The sequence below is a fragment of the Haliaeetus albicilla genome, chromosome 6, assembly GCF_947461875.1.
Source record: "Haliaeetus albicilla chromosome 6, bHalAlb1.1, whole genome shotgun sequence".
NCBI lineage: Eukaryota > Metazoa > Chordata > Aves > Accipitriformes > Accipitridae > Haliaeetus > Haliaeetus albicilla.
This window is the reverse complement of record NC_091488.1, coordinates 13,849,712-13,871,917: the sequence shown is the minus strand read 5'-3', so window position 1 is coordinate 13,871,917 and position 22,206 is coordinate 13,849,712. Positions and strand designations below refer to the sequence as shown.

Genomic DNA, 22,206 nt, shown 5'->3' with positions numbered 1-22,206 from the left:
AAAGTACTCGACTTATTTTAATCAAGCATAGTATGGCATAGAGTTAATCAGCAACCCATTTACATACTTGAATTTCATGGAATCTGTATCCCATTGCCAAAAGCAAACAGTTCCATCTGCACCAGTAGAGACCATGTATCGCATGGAGCCTTTCACCATTGGACTAAACTAAAGAGAATAAAGTAAAATCAGACACATACAAAAAGAGATATTTAGAAACTGTTTACGAACTTCTAAGAACGCTAATGTAAAACCTTGATTTACTTTGGATTTTTCAACTAAAACTGGTAAAGCAGTTGTCGATAACTGTCATTTTTAATGTTTACAAAATAATGTCTCCTGTACTTTAAAATAAGTTTGTGGTCTATGTTTCAATTATTGCATTATATAAAACAAATTTATTCACTACTTTGTTTTTCAAGTCTTAACTAACCACAATCATTGACAAAAAATTTTTTTCAATGAATGAAGTAATGAGCAGAGCAGACTGTAAAAAAAAAAAGGAAGGATGTTTCACTAGACAGGCTTACTTTTTAAATTCTATAATTAAGCAGAGCATCAGTTATCAGATAATCTGAGTATATGTAACCCAGCAACACATACGAATTTATAGGAAGTCCTCACACATACTTCTTTAAGATATGGATTTACTGCTGTGCACAGAGCTACCCTTCAGAACACATTACAGAACACAAGTTACACAAGTTGATTAAATTGTTCATTAATTACTACTACCACCGTTGGAAACAGCCATATAAATTGTATGTATTACAATTATAGTATTAAGAATGCTTAAACAAAAAAAATCCACCATACTACAATAAAAGAAACATCACGAGCAATGAATGCCACAGAAATCCTGCAAATATGAAGATTACTCTCAGAGGCAGCACTTCTGAGAAAACTGCAAAATTTTTTTTTGTACTGAACTTCACAAGCTGGCAGGTAGCCACTCTTCACCCCTCAACATAAGCCTGTTTGTCTCATTGGAAAACACAGCAAATCTGGATAATGAACTACTAGTTTATCTGTTAAATAAGCAATTAAAAAGGCCAAAACAAGACTGAATCCGAAGGACTACCAATAGCACAAAGTTATCACAATGCCTTCAAATTTAAATACACAACATATTACACTGAAATCTTTGCACTTTTGAAGTAACTCATATTTTTGAGATTAAGACAGATAACCACATCACAGAAGTTGTAAGAATCCACATACTGGATCAGAACACTCACCCACATAAACCAGCATATCACCAATAGGAGGACACGATATTTCCCAGAAATTCTCTTTGGTTCCAACAGCTCAAATATTACAAGTAGCGATCTTTTTTAAGTGAAGAAGGATTCCTGTCATTATCTTCAGTTAAATATTCAGGAATTTCAGGGAGGTAAGGAACTTTATTTCCCCCCCCCCCTTTTTTTTTTTTTTTTTAATAGCAGGTTTCTCCTGTGGTTTTGACTAGTTTTTGACATTGGTGTTTAAATGTTCAGATTTTAATATTCCCACAGGCAGTCACACATAATTTCAGTCATGTGAAAACCACAGTGATAGGCACAGTGAAAGTTATTTGCTGTTCACGTGCCAGCCTTCATGGCAAGCGGAACATCAGTTCCTTGCACTTGGACATGAAACAGTAAGATGTACACTTCGCAAGTAACCTAGTAACAGCAACCACAAAGTACTTTTCACCACAAACTGAAAATGAGGTATTAATCTTCCTTTTCAAGAAGTTTTAACACAAAGATAGAAGGCTCTAAAGGTGTAGAGCATTCAGGTAACTATGTTTCTCAACTTCAATAAGAAACCAAGGAAACTGGTTATTTCTTACCAATATGATAGCTAGCTAATCTTAGGGTGTCCCAACAATCTAAATCCTACTACTAAAGCAGACTCTTAACTTTTCAAATTAGGTGAAAGAGCATCTTTTTTTTTTTGCCCAAATTACTTCTTGTTTTCTATTTGATTCAAATACCTTCAAACTTTCCATACCATGCTGTCAAGTGAAACTTATCTCTGAGTTTCATGGACTGGCTGTTTCTTACAATCCATCTACATTATTTGTGCTTCAATATGTAGAAACACTTAAAAAACCCCATACCTGTAATGAGGTAATTGACCCTGTATGTCCATGGAGGACTGCAACTGGTGCGCAAGTTCTCAGACACCACACTCTGATCATTTTATCACAGCTTCCAGCTGCAATCATAGTGTTTTCATAATTGACAGCCATATCGGAAATCTCCGCTGAATGTCCTCGTAACGTGGCAAATAACCTGCCGTTATGAGTTGACCAGATCTTTACCAAACAGTCATCTGAGCCCTAGAAAGAAATATTTATTACACTCAGCAAGGATTTTCAAAGACATTCAGAATAAGAGTTCTAGGTTTCCTTTAAAGAACCTAACTATGTTTTTCCACAGCTTGGTAAATTACACTTCAATTTAAAACTACGTATACTACTTGGGCTGAAAGAAATAAAGCTCCTACATCTATGTCAACACCTGACCAGATATCAAGTACGACAATTTCTTACATGCTTCCAACCTTTAGTTACATCAAATTGTTTTACTTAAGCACAGCGATGGAGCTAATCAGCTACATTTTAACACTACTGATACCACCTCCAGAAGTTTTAGCATAACATGCATTTCAAAGTTCTTTTCCTTGCATCCATCTAGGACTATATTCAGATTCAGATCCATTTCATCAACTCACAGTAAATATTCTATGTCCAGTCCTATCGAATGCAACACAATATACAGAAGAAAGATGGCCAAGAATCCGTCTGTGCATCTTGATATGCTGATACATACTTCCCGGAAATGAAGTACTGAACTTTGCATATCCAGTTAATTGTTTTGCTCGATGTACTTCCACTAGAACACAAAGAAATCAAAGAATGAACATATTGATGTTTAAAACGTGTTTATTCTAAACCAGGATTTAACTTCCATTAATATACTACTTAAGGACTTAACAGAAGCGACTTTCAGATTGCATAAAGTCACCTTTTTTGTATTTGCTATTTTTTCCTATGTATAAAACCAAGACAGTATATTAAACTTGCTCTAATCAGAACTTCAGTCTCTAAATAAGAAGTGCTAAATGTTATCTTTATCTTCCCATGGCTTTCTATACCTTAAATCATACAAGAGTCCTTCTATCCAAAGGAGAATGATTTATATTTTCTGTAGGTTTATCTAATTAATACAGTGGCTTTATAAAAGAAAAAGATGTCATCTAGAGGCTATTGTCTCACTCACACTGCAGGCAGACCTTTGTACCCAATACCTAACTCCAGTGAAGTCATATGAATTTCTTCACATAAGCCTCCAGATCCAGTTCTGAGGTGCAATTATCAGCATTGTAGCAAGGCCAGAATCAAGATACACATCATACGCTCACAGCAGCAGGGATGAGTGTTGAAAAGAGCTTACCAAGATTTGGTGGTGTGCCATAGTTCACAGGAATTTCAGGAGGTCTTCCTCTATGAAGAGCAGCAAATGCAGAACCCTTCCAAACAGTGCTCCTGCAATCTTTAAAACCAATTGGTTGAAGTTCATCATAAGTACGTATTAAAAATGCCAAGAGAACTGCAGTTCCAAAACATGGTAAAGAACGTACCTATAGGTGGTCTCAAACACCGAATTGAAACTAAAAAACTAGAAACACCAAATGCCCCAAAACTTTTCATGAACAGTGTAGCATCAGAGGAGAGAAAAATCCATTTAATATAGTAACAGAAGGAGGAAAAAAACGCAACACAACCAACCACCAAGCTTTGAAATTACTCCTAAATGGTGATGCCCCTGCAGTTCATATAACACAAAAGTAACTTTTCAACTGAATTTTCCTACTAGTTGTCAGTGTAAAAGATTTAAGATTTTTAACATTTTCATGAATACTTATTCATAAATTATAAATATTTATTGAATATTTATTAGTATGAAATTATTTAACTAGATGATCTCAAGAGGTCCCTTCCAGCCTGACAATTCTGCAATTCTTAAAAAAAAATCCCACATAGGCAGTTATGACACACTCATGCTGAAGTAATTGCAATCCTGATTTTGAGGACAGAACAGTCACTGTCATTCAGTGCGCATCCTTTAAAGCAGTTAGGACAGATAACTGAAAACACAACAGTATCCCATAAACCAGTCCCACTTCATAGCATCTAGCTACCCAACAGAACTTCACACAAACACATAAACACCCCCCTCCCAGAAACATTCAAAGAGATAAGTCTAAAGCTAAAAACTACTGTATCAAATAAACTATGTGCTTATTATGAATTGCCAACCATTGCCTTTAAGGTACGGGTGAGGACTTTCTTCCTGCATACGTAGAGAATTCACAAGTACTAATTTTGATGCCATTTGCATTAACCAAGAAAACTTTGAGAAAACTGGTGTCACTGTCTCACATTTGCACTGAACAGAGTACAACAGCTATCGCATTCAAAACCAACACGGGCGAATATACTACTGGGAGTGTCAGGAGATGTTAGAGAAGTAGCACCTGTGTCCTGATGATTCATTATATTGCATTAACACCGAAAACTGGCCATGTTCAGCAGCCTCAGCACTCAGAGTAACAATAATTCTTGTGATGCAACTTAAAACCTTCGCTTCACAACAACCAATATACATTTATACCATTAATACACAGATTGCTAGTGTTTTGGCTCATTAAACACAGTACAGAAGAAGCGGGGGCCAATTTTGGTGAAAGCTCGCCACTTTTAAGTATTCCAAAAGTCTTCACCATACACTTATGAAAATGTATCATAGCCATTTCAAATAATGAACAAACCATACCTTTTGCTGTACGTAACAATGACTGTCTCCCTGCACCAAGTAAGGAATTCACTCTCGAAATGCTGGGTGGTATCTCCTTATCCAGTATAGGGCCAATACGCTTGCAAATTTGTAACAAATGGTCTGGAGCCACATGTTTGTTGGACAGCACCTGACAGAAATTTAAGGTTTAAAAATATATATGGTACATCCAGAACAGATGAATCTAAAAGCATCAGTATCCACAGGTATATTAAACATTGTTTAAATATTTTTTAAGTTCAACTTAAAAAACAAAATCAGTTCTGTTAAGCTCTGATCTCATAAATTCAGTGAGTACTCTCCAAGAACGGGAGAGCTGTAGTAAAAATGACTGCAGTAAAACTACTTACTGCACATCGGTATTTTACTACTGAAAGCCTGCAATATTTACACGTGTGGCACCCGTTTGTGTGGCACCCTACAATGAGTGTCTTTGCCCAATTCACCCAATTATTTTTCTTAAAAATAAATAAAATTCAAACCTTCATAACTCAAGATCAGGGAGAATTTTTTTGTAATCAAGCACAAAAATTTATGCAACTAGTACTTCAGTTGCACAGCACTTACTCAGTAAACTGCAAACTAGTAGGTTTGAGTATAATCTCTCTGGAAATAGTTTCTTTGAAGAACCAGTACTACACAGCATAAGACTGCCCTTCTTCCCTAAACCAAAAGGATCGAAACAGTCATCTGTCCATTCACGAAGGATCCCATACTATCTACACCTAACAGTCTAAAAAAATACACCCACACACACATTCAGATGTCTCAGTCAAGAACAGATGTGTGTGGTTTTTGATTATTTTTTTCCCTCTCTTCCTTCTGGCAGTTCAGTGAAAAAAATCCTTATCTAACTATAAAAGTCAATCACAATAATGTAGAAGTTAAAGATGCAAAGTAGAGTTTACACAGACTCAAGTAAACCAGACCATAAGAATCACAAATTTCAACTATTGGGGAAGTCTGAATCAGCAGGCACAAAGAGCCCCATGCCTTCTCCACTCTCTGATCTGGCCACGTAAAACCAGTTAGACCCAGAAGCCACACTGCTACTTCAGCAGCCAGACTATTCCCAGCCAATACACCCAGGAGAGGCAGAGGGCCACACCAACACAGGTATGTGGCCTCTTGCCCACGTAGCTCAGAACGCAGGCAGAACCAGCTCACGCTTATGATGCTATTCCCTTAGCCTACCGACTGAACGTACACGAGTGAAGTCCTGACAAGGCTGATCTCGTCATCAGAACAGTGGGAATAAAAATACCACATGCTGTCATGTAAGATCTGTTCAACAAAAGTTGCCCGAATGCATACTGAGTATTGAGAACATATGATTTAAGCCACAACTTAATACTTGTTTTAATAATAAAAATCCAAGTAATGTATAAAGCTTGGGAGGGCATAGGTTGTATTCCTGGGGGGGGGGCAGTAATATCAGTCAAATAGTTAACATTACCACGCAGCCAAATAACATCCAAGCAAATTGGCTCATCAGATGCCTAAGGTTGATTATGAGAAATATATTTGGTAGTCCAAAGATTGCAAAAATGTACTTTTTCATCATTTCTTTATAAATTTTGCCTCTTGAATTGGTATAGAGCAGTACCAGCCACAACATTCAGGACAGAAAGCTCAGCATACGTTACATCAAGCATTATAAACCATTCTGTTTGCATGCCATCATCAGCAAGTATATTCCTGATTCCAAATGCAATCCCCGATAGAAGCATGCATACGAAACCTTGCAGTTCTTTCCTTTTTAAGTAGTTTTACTCACATTTTGGAAGGAGCAGTTATTTTAAAGTCTTGCTCCAATTCCATCACGAACAAAGAGGAGAAGAAATAATTGCACCACATGATTGCGTTTGTCTGTGGTCTCTGCAAATTCAAAGTGAGACCAGTGGGACAACAAGAGGTTCCCAAAGTCCCTCAGAAGCAGAATCTAAAACCTTCAAAAGATTAATCTGTATATTCTGAAATACTATTATCCTCTGTAGAGATTTCTTTTAAATTGTGTAGGAAAAAGAGGCAGAAGTAGCACATATTAAAGAATTAATCTGACAACCTTATATGCATAATAAACACAGTTAAAAAAACCCTGAAGTCAGAAGAATCCACAGATGACATCTCCCAACACCACCACTTTTTGCCATAAGAACTGGGGTCAGAAAAAAAAGAAACCAACCAACCAACAAAAAAAACCCCAAACAATCCTTTTTAAACGTCGACATTTGCTAAATTCAAGTCAGAGCTTGAAAGTATTCCTGTTTAGCAAGACTAGGCTTTTTAGTGACTTAAAGCATTAATTTAAAACCTCATTTGCTCACCTGACCACACTGACAAGTAGAAGAAATGGAATCCCATTTATCATTTTAAGCAGCACTTAAATAATTAAGAAAATGTTTTAAACAAGATTTCATTCCTTCTCTATGCAAATACACAAGAGGGACAAGGAGATTTAACTATAACAATACACAAACTGACCAGTAAGGGAGAAATCAGTCAATTAACCTGGAATGCCTGAATCTTTGGGGCGGGGGGGGGGAAGTGAGAATAAACATCTGATTAAAGAAAACAAGATCAGCTACAATAAAGCAGGATAAAACCACCCTGGGCAGGCACCACCAGGCCATCATTTCACAAGATTCAATTGCCAAGTACACTTTGCCATTTAAGAAGCAGTAAAATAAGACACCAAGAGAAAGGGAGCTTTCCATTCTGAAACAGAAGTTAACACATTTAGAGCAAACAACATCTGCCATAGAAGGCATAAGTACATGCTGTTGAGAGATCACTCCTATCTTTCTAATATTTGGAAACAAAGCTATGACCAGTGAGTAGCCAGAGATAAAGAGCACACTCGTAGGCACCAGAACTGCCAACCCTTGATTTCTGAACAGCGATTTCATTTCCTAATCTGTTGAAGGGGACTGATGAAGGAAGCCAACCAGAAAATAAATATCGTCAAATCAAAACGTGCTTAACAAACTTGCTCACGAAACTCTGAAATGAAACCTTGCTTCAGATTGGTTCTTCCCTGTATGTAGGCAGTGGCATGTACCAATGCACAACGCCAAGCTCCACCTCTGCTATGTAAACAATATCCTCAATTTAAAACACCACTTGTGTTTTTGTTAGTCTAATGTAAAGAAATTAAAGGCCCTTTCCAAAATAACTCCAATGTCTTAACAGAGACGGAATGAAACTGGAAGGTAAAGCTTTGGGCCTACTTTTAAAGGTAAAGGGTCTAACATCAAAGTTATCATCCTAAATGAAAGTTTTTTTTATGGAGGAAAAAAAAAAAAGTCTCACCAATTCTTCATAACTTCTATAATGCTCATTTCCTTGCCAATCCAACCTTTTAGGAAGCAACTAAACGGAGGGAAAAAAAAAAAGTGAGCGGTTAAAGGGGAAGGAGGGATAGATCACATCCAAAACAATGTGTGTCGAGGGGAAAAAGTTGAGACAGTAGAGTGGAAGAAACCTGAATGACTTGTAAAGTAAAGGAAACTTTTGACTACATCAAGAGAGATGATTTCATCAGAGCCCACACAGACCTGGTGCTGCTCCAGCTCCTGCACCAGCACCTGCAGAGAAAAGGGAAAAAAAAAAAAAAAACGAGTTAGGGATGAGCAAGCCTCCGGCTTCTCAAGCGGCCGCTGCCGCGAAAGGGCTCGGGGAGGGGGACCGGAGGGACCGGCTGTTCACACCTCCCCTTCAATCCTCCTTGCGGCAGCCACGGCCGAGGGGTCTGAGCCTGTGCGCCCAGGTGAGTGTGCGGAGCCCCTCTACTCACCTTCAGCGCTCTCCTGCAGGGCCCGGTGGTCAGGAACCGGGCTATGAGGAAGTAGAGCTCTGCAAGAGACACGGGGAGAGACGGGGGATGAGGCCGGGGCGGGGGGGGGGAGCCCCCGGGGTGACTGTAATTCATCATCACGGGCAGGAAGATGGCGGCAGGGAGCGGCGGCGGCACCGGCAGCGGCTCTCGCCCTGGCCCGCGGCCGCCCGCGCCCCGGCGGTTTTACCTGATTCAATGAGCGGCAGGGACACGCCGCCGGAGTTGGAAGAGGCCGGGGGCTCGGCCATGGCGGCCCCGGCCCGGCGGCTTGCCGCTCGCTCGCCCGCCCGCTCGCCCGCTCGCTCGGCACAATCGCTGCTGGCGGCGGCGGCGGCCGTTGCTGCCCGGGCAGGGATTAGGGCTCAGGCTGCGCCTGGCGCGGGCAGGGCCCGGCTCGGCATAGCCCTGTCAGCGCCGCCCCTCCCCCACCGCCAACCGCTCCCCCCCTCCCCTCTCCTCCGCGCGCGGGAGCGAGCCGCCCCCGCCCCCCGCCGGACGCCGCGCTCGCGCTCCGGCTCCCCTCCCCCCTGCGCTGGCGCTAGCGCAGCCTCGGCGGCGCCGCCGCCATCGCCGCCGCGCGACCGGCCACGGCGCCGCCGCCGCCACCTGCGCCGGGCACGCCCGGGGGAGGGCGGGGGGAAAAAGTAGTCCCCGGCACGGCAGCGCCCGGGGACGGGCGCGGGGGAGGGGGCGCGCCTGCGGCCGCCGAAAACGTGCGGGGAGGGCGGCGGGACAGGCCGGCGGGGAGAGGAGGAGGAGGAGGAGGAGGAGGGGGAAGGCGGCCGGTGCGGGAACGAGAGGCCCAGGCGCGGAAGGATTGCGCGAGGAAGCCGGTCGGTGACGGCGCGCCGGTGGGCGGGGCCGCTCCGTGAGGTGGAGGGAGGCGTCACGGGGCGCGCTCGGGAGCGCGCGTTTGCCGTTGCAGGGGGCGGGGGGGGGAGCGCGCGGGCCCGTCGGCGGGCGGGCGCGAGGCCCGCAGCTGCCGCCGGTCGCGCCGGGGAAGCGGACCCGACCCGGCCCTCCAGCCCGGCCGGGGGTCGACCGGCGGGGTCCAGCTGCGGCCCGCGGCAAGGCGCCGGGAGCCGGCTCCGGTTCGGCGGTTCCCCGGGGCGATGCGGGGCCCAGACCTTCGCCTGGAAGGCGGTCGCCCGGCACGTTGCCTGGCCGGCCCTGGGCCGCCGGCCGGGTGCGGCGGTGCGGCTCCGCGCTGGCGGGGCTCGGGCAGCAGCAGGAGTGCGTTTGGGACCGCCGCATCACCACACAGGGAGGCTTTGCACGGGATCGATCGTCTTCTGGCTCCCGTTGGCCGCTGGAGGCGGCTCTGCCGGCTCCTCGGACCGATCGGTCGCCTCCTGCGCCGCCCAGGCTCCGCGGGGTGATGCTCGGGGGCACCCAGGCTGCCCCGAGGCTCGGTTCGGGGGGTGGTATTTCCCCACACACACCCCCCGCAGGAAGGCGTCACTTCACGGGCGTCACCTTCCCAAGACCGGCAGCTTTGCCCCCACGCTGTCGCTCTGCAAAGGGGTGCCGTGCCACAGCCACCCCAGCCCGGCTTTGGGAGCCTGGTCGGGGGGATTATTTTTTTTTCCCCCTTCTTACAGTTGTTTCTCACCTCTGCCCAGCAGGAATTCTGATGTAGATGTAGCAATGGCTATACTCATGCTGTATTTTAAATCTGAGCTGTTCCTTTCCTTTTCTGTTCCCCACCTGTGGTGGCTTGTTACGAGTCTTTAGAACCTCTGAAGTCAAGTATTTTTACATATCCCTGTAGAAGTACGTGTGTGTTTTATTGATCTCGCTACCTCAGATGTGCTTTCGGCTTTTGACAAAGAGCTTTTGTGCACCTGAGGCACAGGCCCAGCAGCAGGCAGTTTCCCCAGGCGCATCCTGCAAGGCCGACTGCTGCCTCTGCTTCCTGCTCTTCACCACCCCCTGCCTGGGCAGTGCTCCTGCATCGCAGTTCAGGTACAAGGAAAAAAAAAAAGCTATCCTGTCCATTGAAAATCTCTCTTTGAATGAGATCCATGATTTTCTGCTTCCTGTATTGCTGGAAGCAGCCACATCATTCTTAAAGGACACCTGCATTCCTTTAGATTTCATGGCTAAACAAATCAGTCTTCATTAGCTAAACTTGGATGCGCTTCAGTGTCCTGGCTGCATTCATGTTTTAAAGAGCTGTGATCTAGCTGACGCTAGAAAACGACTTCCAGAACAGTGCAGCGTGAACATGTATGAAACAGCACCCTCTTGACTAGAAAAACTAGTAGCAGCATACAAGTACGATTGAGTAACTCCAAAGAAACAAGTTTTGTTCTCTTCTTGTTGTATTTTGAAATGGATGGTTCTCCGTTATGTATGTATTCCATAGTGCTGTATGCAAACCTGCGTTAGCTGTCGCTCCATGCCTTCGTTGCACAGAGCAAATGTATCTGGTATCGTACAGGAAAGAATGCTTTTTCTGAAGCATGCCCATGGAAATTCTTGTCACATGAATTTAAATGCCTTTCACTCCAATTCTCCACTGGCAGAATTGACATCTAGTGCCAACATATACAATTCCTCATTTTCCCAGTAGCCAAACTGGTGGTGTCACGGTGGTTACATGCTGGCATTCATGCTAGGTGGAGAAAGGCAACAGTATCTGTCTACTGCAGAATCAATCAAAATCCATAGTTGATTCACCTACGTATTTACTAAGCATACTTTATGTAATTAGGAAAGCCTCTGTCACTCTTTACCGCATCAAGTGGGCTGTGCTGCTCAAAACAGGTCTAGAGCTCCTGTGCTCCCGATGCAACTACCTCTGTCCTTTCCTTCTTCCAGCATGAAAATTCCTCTATCCTGCAAGACAGCAGCTGTCACCTGATTTACCCCTGCCAAGTCCTTTCACGTCCATAATAAAGTCAGAAATACCTTTTTGTCCCCAAGAGTAAGTATCAGGGAGCAGTTACAATAAATTATTGGATAATAGATGTTAGAAGATGATGAAAGTCAAGAGGATCTCAGCGTCAGAGACTCAAAACACATGAGAAGCAGGCATTCAGTAGGAGGATGTAAGAGAGGTTATTTCATTTATTAGTCATTTAACTGGTGTTTTTGACTTGCTACAAAACAGAAAGTAAAAGAATGTCATGTAGCTACGTCATGCTACTACTAAATTAAACCAACAAGTCAGGTAACTGGAAGGGAGCTTGGGGGGGAAGGTAGGGGCGCTAGAAAAAGTGGCATAAATTTAGTTTTGGAGTACCCAAGAACTTGAAGCCAAAGCCACTGCCAAAGCCAGGTGCGCTCTGCTAGGAACACAGCTCTGGTAGAAATGGACCAGAAGGGTATCATGGTCCAGTGTCGGAGGACATCCTATATATAAGCTGAAGAAAAGCTAAACACTGCTTAAATATTGAAGAGGTAAAAATGCTAAAATGCTTTCTCAAATGAAAGCATTGTTTAAGAAAAGTTAGAGGTGAAACTAAATTGTTTTTTAGAAATAACTGTATGACAATTTGAAAAAGGCACTGAAAATGTACAGGAAGCAGATACTGTGCTTGCAGGTGTTACTTCAGAGCATAAACAAGTTCTCGGTCAAGGGGAAATAAAAAGAATCAAAGAAGGAACGTTACTTTTCGATCTTGACTCCTCCCAAGACAAGGCTGACAGTTGTCCGACTGGCATCAAATAGACCAGTATGATAAAACCATGCTACTACCTGCTGCGATTCAGCAAAATAATGTGAAATGGGGGAAAAAAAACCCAAAACAACCCTCCACTCTGTGGGAGAACTGAAGTAATGCTGTACTAGATGCAATGTTTTATTTTAAGGTTAAGTAATATATACTTAATATTCCCCCTTCTGATGAAAGGCTGTTCAATCTTCAGCAAGATTGATTTGTTTTTCTCAAATACAGCAAGGAAGAATTGGGACAGTTTTATACTACATCAGTGTGGTGGGTTGACCCTGGCTGGATGCCAGGAGCCCGCCAAAGCCGCTCAATCACTCCCCTCGTCAGCTGGACAGGGGAGAGAAAATATAACAAAAGGCTCGTGGGTCGAGGTAAGGGCAGGGAGATCACCCAGCAATTACTGTCACGGGCAAAACAGTCTCGACTCAGGGAAATTAATTTAATTTATTGCCAATCAAAACAGAGTAGGGTAATGAGAAATAAAACCAAATCTTAAAAACACCTTCCCCCCACCCCTCCCTTCTTCCTGGGCTCAACTTCACTCCTGAATTCTCTACCTCCTCCCCGCAAGTGGTGGAGGGGGGACAGGGAATGGGGATTGTCGTCAGTTGATCACACGTTGTCTCTGCTGCTTCTTCCTCTTCACACTCTTCCCCTGCTCCAGTGTGGGGTTCCTCCCACAGGGGACAGTTCTCCACAAACTTCTCCAACGTGGGTCCTTCCCATGGGCTGCAGTTCTTCACGAACTGCTCCAGCGTGCGTCCCTCCCACAGGCTGCAGTCCTTCAGGCACAGACTGCTCCAGTGTGGGTCCCCTGCAGGGTCACAAGTCCTGCCAGAAAACCTGCTCCAGCGTGGGCTCCTCTCTCCATGGGGCCACAGGTCCTGTCGGGACCCTGCTCCAGCGCAGGCTTCCCACGGGGTCACAGCCTCCTTTGGGCATTCCCCTGCTCTGGTGTGGGGTCCTCCCCGGGCTGCAAGTGGAGATCTGCCCCACTGTGGAACTCCCTGGCCTGCAGGGGGACAGCCTGCCTCACCATGGTCTTCACCAAGGGCTGCAGGGGAATCTCTGCTCCAACGCCTGGAGCATCTCCTCCCCCTCCTTCTTCACTGACCTGGGGGTCTGCAGGGCTGTTTCTCTCACATGTTCTCACTCCTCTCTCCTCCAGCTGCAGTTTGTGTTCCGCAGCAACTTTTTTTTCCCTTCTTAAATATGTTATCACAGAGGCACTATCACTGTTGCTGATGGGCTCGGCCTTGGTGGGTCTGTCTTGGAGCCGGCTGGCATTGACTCTGTCGGACATCGGGGAAGCTTCTAGCAGCTTCTCACAGAAGCCACCCCCGTAGCCCCTCTGCTACCAAAATCCTGCCACACAAACCCGATGTAATGAATTAGCTCTCCACACATGTATGTTTTACTTGAAATGATGCTCTGTCAACCTGCAACCTTAAGTAGCGGGTACACTTGCTCACAGCACATTAAGCTCACCTAACAGCTCATCAGCACCCAATGGGAAATTTTCTTGTGCTTCCCTCCCTGCTCCTGGCCAGGCTGTTCCACAGCTCATCCTCTATGGGTTCCATTACATAAACTCAGCTACCAGGGGAGGTTCACAGCCCAGGTTCATTTTTCCCCAGATATCTGAAGCGTTACTGATTTTAAGGCAGGATTTGGGGAAATTCCAATATGGTTCCAACACAACAGCAACACCATCTGATCAGTTAACATTCAAGAGGATTGCTTTGTGCACCTTCCTTAAAGCAGTTCTTCACACAGGAGTGCATATGCAAATTCTTAGATGCCAAACATGAAAACTTCTCATGCTTACTGACTTTTTTAAGGCAACAGAAGCAGCACTAGGCTATCAGCTTTCAAACTGCAAGTCCAGATTAAGACTGCAACTACAGTTTTCTGCTGGCTACTCACTCCCTGCATTACCACCTATCTCTTGAAAAGTACATTTTTAACAATATTAAGAACATGGTTAAGAATCAAAAGCTACACCACTAAGGTTGTGCGCTGTCATAGTCAATGCAGGAGCTACAGAAACATCCTTTCATAATCAAGATTTATTTGGCTTTTGCTTGGTGATCACAGACACTATGAACAATTTTACAATTGTTTTTAGTCACATAGTTTTTTAAATCTAAAAACTATAATTCTGGGTTTTTTTCTAAGACTATTTCAAATATTTTCCATTTGATCTTTGTAGACAAGCTGTCCTTTAAAACTGGATATGAAGTTCCAATATCTCAAATACTGACATAACAAGTTATGTCTGCCAAGCAGAAACTTTTACTTAGTCAGTATTTAAAGATAGAACAAAAGTTTCCAAGCTTTTGCATCACAGCTACAAAGTTGTTGGAAAAAATAAAGCTGCAACTACCAAAAATAACTTTGTCACAGATATACATCACTCAGCAAGAAATCCAACACTAGGGAGCAGTTTTATTAGATAAACAATTCTACTGATGGTACAACCATAGATAAAGATAAATAACTAAAATGTTAAGACATTCTCAACATATCATTATGAATTCCAAAGTCTGATCTGTGTTATGCTTCATTTAATAGGATAGAAAAACTGTCCCTCGCAGTCTGTGGAACATGAAGCCTAATCAAGGCTTCAAAGTCCTCTCCTTAACGTAATATGCCATTAATTTCTGGTTTCATAGAAAACAGACAACCAGTACATGATTTTACCACTTAAAAAAAGCATTTACACTTATCTAAATATGTAAAAAAATGGGTTGAGTTGGGATTCTCTCCTTTTTAAAAATGTGTTTTCTAGAACTACTAAAAAACTTGCATTTACAAAATAGTTGATAAAAATATTCCTCTGAATTGTACAAGAAGAAAGGTATAAGGACCACCAATTAAAGACTTGGTACCAGATGTTACTCGGACTTAGCTTCTTTCTCTACTGCTGCATCAGATGCTGGGGTCTGAAAAGAAAGAAAACCAGAACACTTCAATGCAGAAAGTTTCTAAGTGACTCAGCCTCTTAGTTTGTAGTATTTTTAACGCACAAGTTAGCTAACTTGACATACAGAACAACCATGACTTGTTTCTACATACCGTGCTTTACAGTCTTAATAAACTGGTGTCATGATCCACTTATTTCTCTTGGATAATGACCTACTAAAAACAAGCTGTCTTGAAAAGGCTTCTATCTCCTCAGATGCATCATGTATGAATTTCAGAATGTTGCTATTGTTACTACTCAATACGCACTGCAAAGGATTTCTATTCTTTTTTTTTTTAAAGAACAAAGCCCATTTCAATAATTACTGCCTTTATGACAGGAGAAGGAAGCTTTTTAACCTACTAAGCTAAAACCCCTGCATATAGGGCGTTTAGAAAAGACACGACAGATACACTTCATGCATTTAAATTTCAGTGCAGCACTGTTAACATATTCTCAAATCTTACCATGTTTTAAAGTAACTAAGACTTAGAAACACAGTACTGCATTAAACATAATTTTGTAAAAATACATTAAAGTGAAACTGAACGGTAGCAGCAGAGCTATACTGTTTTCAAGTCAAGTCTCTATATGCTATACCTCAACTTCAGAACAAGTTCATACAAACTTAATTGATTAAAATTACAACTCCATTTAGATCGGAAAACTCGCTGCATTTGCAATGTAGGTTAAAAAAAGGAATGTAACATACGTATTAACATAAAAATTATACTTAATTATTCCAAAGCTTTGCAGCACCACCAGCAGAATAGATTGTTTACCCACATTAGTACCCAAAGAGGAACCAGTTCAGTCTTTACTGCCACCTGGGGGAAGCTTTTGAAGGATGAAGTACGGAAGCCATTTCCATTCACAGGCGTGACAGACATTCACTCTGTGAGTGTCACCAGAAGTCATCGCTGGCCTTTCATGGATTAACAATAGCATCGCTGACACTATTGTTCTGATTGAAAACAGTAACGTCCAACAGGACAGACTATACCCCTGCCTCTTCTAGATGTACGTATTATATTAAACCTGCAATTTTAGCTGGTGTGATCAACATGAGACCAGCATGAAGATGTGCCGCAGAAGTCCCCATCCATTGTAAATTTACATCATCTCTGCACTAGTGTACTAAACAGACGCCAGTTGAGAAATATTGCCAAATTTAACTTTCAATGGTATTGCTGAAATACTACACACACAAATTAAAAGACCAAATTGTGCGCTAGTAATACAGAGCCAGAGCTACACAGAAAGGTAACTAAAGAATTCCTAGTTATAGCACAACTTTTTCACAAACATCACACTGTAAGCTTGCAAATGAAAAACTGCTACCGTAAAGTTGTCTTGTGCACTCAAGTACCATCCTGTACCTTCCTCACCCACCAAAAGCCATCGTCTACCTAAAAACCAAATACTCTTTTCCTCTACTTGAGGATCTATCTGCACACTGATAGATCAGTGTGATACAATTCAGAGAGATGTTTTTTCTATCTTAAAAAATTACTTCTCAATGCAACAACCAGACAGTAAGCATGAATCACAGATTTAAATTAAAAAAATCATCTGACTATCTGATCAGCAAACTTCACTGAACTAATTAAAATGAGTGAGGCGTTCAATATTGCAGAAACCTGACACTAATTCTAGGCCTGTTGCCACATGAAAACTTGTGTTTTGTCCAGTTGTTAACAGCTGCCCTAGTAAGAGGCACTGCTTCTCCCTACAGATCTTGTCCTAAATTTGAAACTAAATTATGTCCACATTCCAGAAAAAGAATACGGTGTGGAGGATGTTTTAAGTTAGACGATCGGGACTCCAAAAACTTCAGCAACGCAGCCATTTTAGCACAATATTACAGCCAGGGCTGATTTGGCACATTCATTTCTTCAGCCACAACAAGTAGTTCTTGCACTTTCTCTTCCATCCCTGCACCAGCAGTGTCTGTATCTGTGTCCCTTCTATGAGCAGTGTCTGCATCTGTGACTCCTATGAATGTTACCTCAACTTTGGATTTTCAGTGAAAACTGTTTCCAGTCCCAAGAGAATGAATATTGCATTTGTCAAAAATGTCAAAAAGAAGGAACCTCTCTTCCAGCAACAGCAAAGGCAGACTAAAACCCAAACCAAACCCACCAAAGACAGATACCCACCCACCCCACCCCACCGCTCCCCCCAGAGCAACATCCCCTCTGTACACCTGGTATGTATTATTTTGCCAGGACCTACCCACAGGGAAAACAGCCCCTCTCTGAAGGAACTTTGGTAAAATTCTCACCTTTTTCCTTAATTTCAGGGACTGTTATCACATTACTGCAACTCTTTTTGGGGCAACTATAATTTTCCAGGTATGTGTACTAATATTTCAATATCCTACATCTTTCTTTTAGCAGAAATAGATTCTATTGTAAGAACTGCATATGTTTCTGCTAGATGTTTGGATAAACCAGTACAGTAAGTTATCCAGGTGCTTTGCACCGAAGAATACAGACAACTTTACCTCCTCACTTTTAGCTTCCCCATTTTCTGCAGGCAAGTTGTCCTTTGTCTGTTCTTGGTTTGTCTCTTCTGTCTGTTTTCCTTTAGGCCCTTTTTTCCCCTTTGATGGAGCTTTCTTGTCCTCAGATTTATCCTACAGTGAAATAAATTTCCAGTAAGTAAGTTCCTATGACCTACTAGGTAAACCTCGAAAATAATAAAAACCACACAAAACCAAGATGGACTTGCTAAACAGTAAAAGCTGCTACCAACAACCAATGAGCTCATACATAGTTCAACTGCCAAAAAGTTTTCCAAACTATATATAGACAAAACAATCACAGTTTCAGATAGTCAGTAAAATGACAGAATCAAACTGGGATGAGAAGATAACTAGACTCTAGTGGCTAGACAGAGCAATTTGTAATATATGATTTAACCTCGCGGTGCATTAAAAAAATAGCAATGCAGTCCTTCCGCTTTCTAAAAAATACAAAACACTTCAAACGCTATCTTTCCTCTTACATTGACAGGTGGGAATTTCAGCAACGTAACCGAGTATCATTTTCAGTGCTCCTCTGTTAGTACCTCAGTCACATCCTCTGTACCTACATGACTGTTGTTAAATGGGTAGGGAAAAGGTATTTGTTCAAGGGTTACTTTCATATAAATATGTAATACAACCTCCCAGATGCTCCTTACTGCAATCAGATGCTACAAAGCTTGCCTGTCCTCCGGCTAATCCCCTTACTTACAAAATATTTCTATCAATTCACAATTACATAAATGCACTGGTTTTGACACCATCTGTCAAACGTAATAATACTAACAAAAATTTTCAATAAATGACAAACTGTAACACTTTTTCTGGGTAGGTACAACGTAAGTGGCAAGAGAACATAATGCACTTATACCTCTAAGCGGAAGATCGCTACACTGATCCACCCTAAAATGTGTCTAATCTCATTAAAAATGTTGCACGCATTTCATAAGTATGTTCTTCAAATTATGTCCTGATTTGTTGTCTCTGACCTAAAATTCACTCCAAGAAATAAAGTTATCATTTTTGCATATTTTAAGTACTGTAGAAATGTGTATCTCAGATTACTATTAGAAACCATTTGGTCAGAAGTGTTCCATACTATCTTCACTCCAAGCATTCTTCCTTACCAAAACCATGCAACTTCCTTACGTCACACATGCAACTTTTTAATAGCTACCTGAATACATTTCCTATTTTACATGAATGCTCATGTAAAATACCATCTTCATGAAAATATGGTTTTGTCAGCCAATTGCAACTATTGAGCAAAAGTGCTAAGTGTTTTACACCACTGGATACAAACATGCCATAAGTTACATTACATACACAAGAGATGCAAGGTAGAAAAATCTAATGCTGAAGCATCTTATGTCACATAACTAAATTGTCAATGTCAGAAGACTTTAGAAATTCTTTGCTCCTATTCTTAGAAAAAAAAATTTTAAATCCTCAAGAGCATGGAGAAAACAGCTGAAACATGCTAATGGAAGAAAACTCTTTTTAAAAAGTTATAAAGGCTAAACTCAGTATTACAAATTCAGGTAACAGACAATTTCACAACATGTAGACTTCTGTGTTTTGACTGTCAAAATATGTTTTTCTTCATCAATATTTATTTAAAAAAAACCCACCAAGTAACTCCATAATGAGCAAATTTCTCCCAACCAGAAAAAATACTGTCATGAAAGTTTGAGTTACAAAGTTGATGCAGAGAAGCATCTTTTAATGTATCAAATACAGAAAAAGATAATAATTTTTTAAAAAAATTAAAAAATCTAACATTTGACTGGTATGTAACAGTGAAGTATTTCTGCAACCCATTTAAACAAAGTCCAGAAATAGCTAAAATGAGAGAGAACGCACTGAAGCTGGAGAAGTAAAATGCAAACAAATGAGATTTTTACATTAACAATGAGAAAGTTTCCAAATGTCACAAGATTTTAGTGACAGCATGAGTTTTAGAACAAAGAGGATCAAATGTAAAACAAGTTTTAGATTTATTTGAATTGCCAATGGTAATTAAAAAAAAAAAAAAAAGATTGTTTACATATTCGCATTACAGCAGCATTCCACGGGGGCCTCGTGCAAGGCATTCTACTGAATATTCTAAGATGACAATTGTTTGCGATGTACTTGGTTTACATCAATATGTTCCCAGCTGTGACCTGTGGAAATGTTTCTTTCTGGAAGTAAAGTAGTTATAGGCAGCAAGTCAGTATCATGCGTATCAGTCAGCATCAACTAGCAGCATTAAGAAGTAGATGCACCACACAAAAACACTGGTCAAAAAGAGAATCAGAACTGAAGTGAAATTGGAAAGCTTCCCCAACTTCTTTAGGTCTTCAGCTTTGAGGATAGTAATGCACTGATATTCAAACCATTGGAATGAAGGTGCATTACTGATAAGAAACTGCTCAGTAGGATTTATAAAATGAAAACATCAATAAGTCTGCAACGCAGAGTTCGATGTTAGTGTATTTGAAATGCTTTTAATCCATACATTAAAGAGAAAAATCTTATAATCATAAAGGAACACTTGAAAATACGTATACCAACAAGCCAACAGATACACAGCCTCTTATTTCTCCCAAGAAACAAAGAATTTTACACCTCAGTTACTAGCATTGTGAAGGCTACACTGAAAATTTGAAGGGTCATACCAAACCACACTGACTTACACATGCACACAAAGACCTGAAAGCTAGACTACATGTGTGGAAACTCAGATCATTTTCGGTGGCTACCTAAGAAATTCAAATACTTTTTTCCCGTCCTAACACACTGCTTTAAATTGTGAGTGTATTTTACCCCCTTTTGTTACAGCAATGAAACACAATGCTAGGTACGGTTGCTTCAACATCCAAGCAGTTCCGCTTAGTACCAAACCGCCGTCCAGCACCTGTGAATCGGTGCCCACCTTTCTAGGCAATGCTCCGAGCGCTTCACAAGGACCTACTCAAAGCGGCGGAAAGCACCTGCAGGTACCGGCAGGAGCACCTGAACAGGATACGGCAGCTGGGTGAGCGTTCCCACGGGGAACACGCGAGGAGGAGCGAGACCGCTCGCGCACCGACGACACGGGACGGGAGCACACCGGGCACGGGCACGGCGCACTCGACCCCCTTCCTCCTCCCGCGGACTCTCACCTTTGCCGCTAACTTCTTGGGTTTCGGCTCCGCTTTGGCAGGAGCAGGTTTCTGAGAGGGAAGAACAAGCAAGGGAGAGATTCAGCCCTCGGTAATCCCCTTTTCGGTCCGGGAAGACACGCACCCTCCCCCCCCCAGCCCCCCTTCTCGCTCCCGTACTCACAGCGGACAGCCGCGCCGATCGCCTCTTCGGCTGCAGGCAGGGAAAAGAGAGAGAAACGCCGTGAGTGAGCGAGCAAGCAGGCGGGCGGGCGGGCCGGCGGCGGGCCCCGCCTGGCCGCCCCCCCGCCCCGCCCCGCCCCGCCCCGGGCACCTACCTCCTCGGGGGCCTCCCCGTCCGCCACCGTCACCTGCCGACACAAACAGCGCGGGTCAGGCGGCGCAGGCGCCTCAGCGGAGACGACGACGACGGCGGCGGCGGGGCGGGCACGTGACGCCGCCGCTCGCCCGTCCCCCCGCCCGCCCCTTCTCGCCGCCCGCCGCCGCTTTCGGATTTCGAGTCCCGGAGAGGCGAGGCGCCCGGCGAGCCCCCCGCCGAACCTTCCAGACACCGCGGGGCCCCCGCCAGGGGCTACGCCGAGCCGGCCGGCACGGGGAAGGCGCCGGCCCCCGCTCACCACAGCGCCGGCGGCCGCTGCCCGCGGAGCGGCCGCTTCCCGCCCAGCACCCGTCCCCGCGCGGTCAGATCGCCCCCCCGCCCCCCACCGCGCCCGCCCCTGCGGCGGGAGCGCGGGGGGCCGCTCCGGGCAGCCCTGTTCCCCGTCGGCGGCCCCCGCTCGCTCTCGCCCGCTCCACCTTTCTCTTCGGCATAGCGAGGCTGCGCGGCGGCGGCTCCCGGCCGCGACCCCCGGAGCTGCGGCGGCTCCCGCCCGGCTGCTGCGCGCGCTGGGTGCCTCACGGCGAGCCGCTGCGGCTGCCTGCGAGCCAGCCTCGCTGCGCAGGGAAACCGCCCCCCCCCCCTCCCCGATCCATCCCAGCAGCGCCAGCGGCACCGCAACAGGATCCAGCCGGATTGGAGGGGGGGGGGAGGCGGGGGAAGGTGGGAGGGGGCGACGGCGGGGGGACGCTCCCCGCTCTCCGGCGGTCGCCGGCACCGCCCCCCCCCACCACCCTGGCCGAGGCGCCTCAGCGGGGCGTGGCCGGCTGCCGCCAGCGGCCCCGCCCCGCCCCGCCCCCTCCCCTACCCCGTCTGGCGCCAGGCGGGAT

At 44.0% G+C, this 22,206-nt stretch overlaps 2 protein-coding genes across 3 annotated transcripts in view; both read right to left on the bottom strand.

The window, feature by feature from the left end:
* The window catches only part of BRWD1 (bromodomain and WD repeat domain containing 1), a 65,945-nt gene extending 56,948 nt beyond the window's left edge, over positions 1-8,997 (bottom strand). For both annotated transcript variants that reach the window (XM_069785093.1, XM_069785094.1), the window contains exons 1-9: positions 8,873-8,997; positions 8,644-8,702; positions 8,405-8,434; positions 8,160-8,219; positions 4,827-4,977; positions 3,444-3,542; positions 2,722-2,882; positions 2,105-2,326; positions 68-168 (exon numbers count right to left, since the gene is read on the bottom strand). In XM_069785093.1, coding sequence (XP_069641194.1) covers positions 68-168; positions 2,105-2,326; positions 2,722-2,882; positions 3,444-3,542; positions 4,827-4,977; positions 8,160-8,219; positions 8,405-8,434; positions 8,644-8,702; positions 8,873-8,933 — 944 coding nt within the window. In that variant the 5' untranslated portion in view covers positions 8,934-8,997. The remainder of the gene's footprint in view (positions 1-67; positions 169-2,104; positions 2,327-2,721; positions 2,883-3,443; positions 3,543-4,826; positions 4,978-8,159; positions 8,220-8,404; positions 8,435-8,643; positions 8,703-8,872) is intronic.
* A 5,416-nt stretch (positions 8,998-14,413) lies between these two features.
* On the bottom strand, positions 14,414-22,020 carry HMGN1 (high mobility group nucleosome binding domain 1). Its single transcript, XM_069785092.1, has 6 exons — positions 21,796-22,020; positions 21,318-21,350; positions 21,164-21,193; positions 21,001-21,051; positions 17,834-17,965; positions 14,414-15,307 (listed from the first exon to the last, which is right to left on the bottom strand). Exons 1-6 carry the CDS (start codon positions 21,808-21,810, stop codon positions 15,260-15,262), a joined length of 309 nt encoding a protein of 102 aa, XP_069641193.1. The 5' UTR covers positions 21,811-22,020; the 3' UTR covers positions 14,414-15,259.
* Positions 22,021-22,206: the final 186 nt, after the last annotated feature.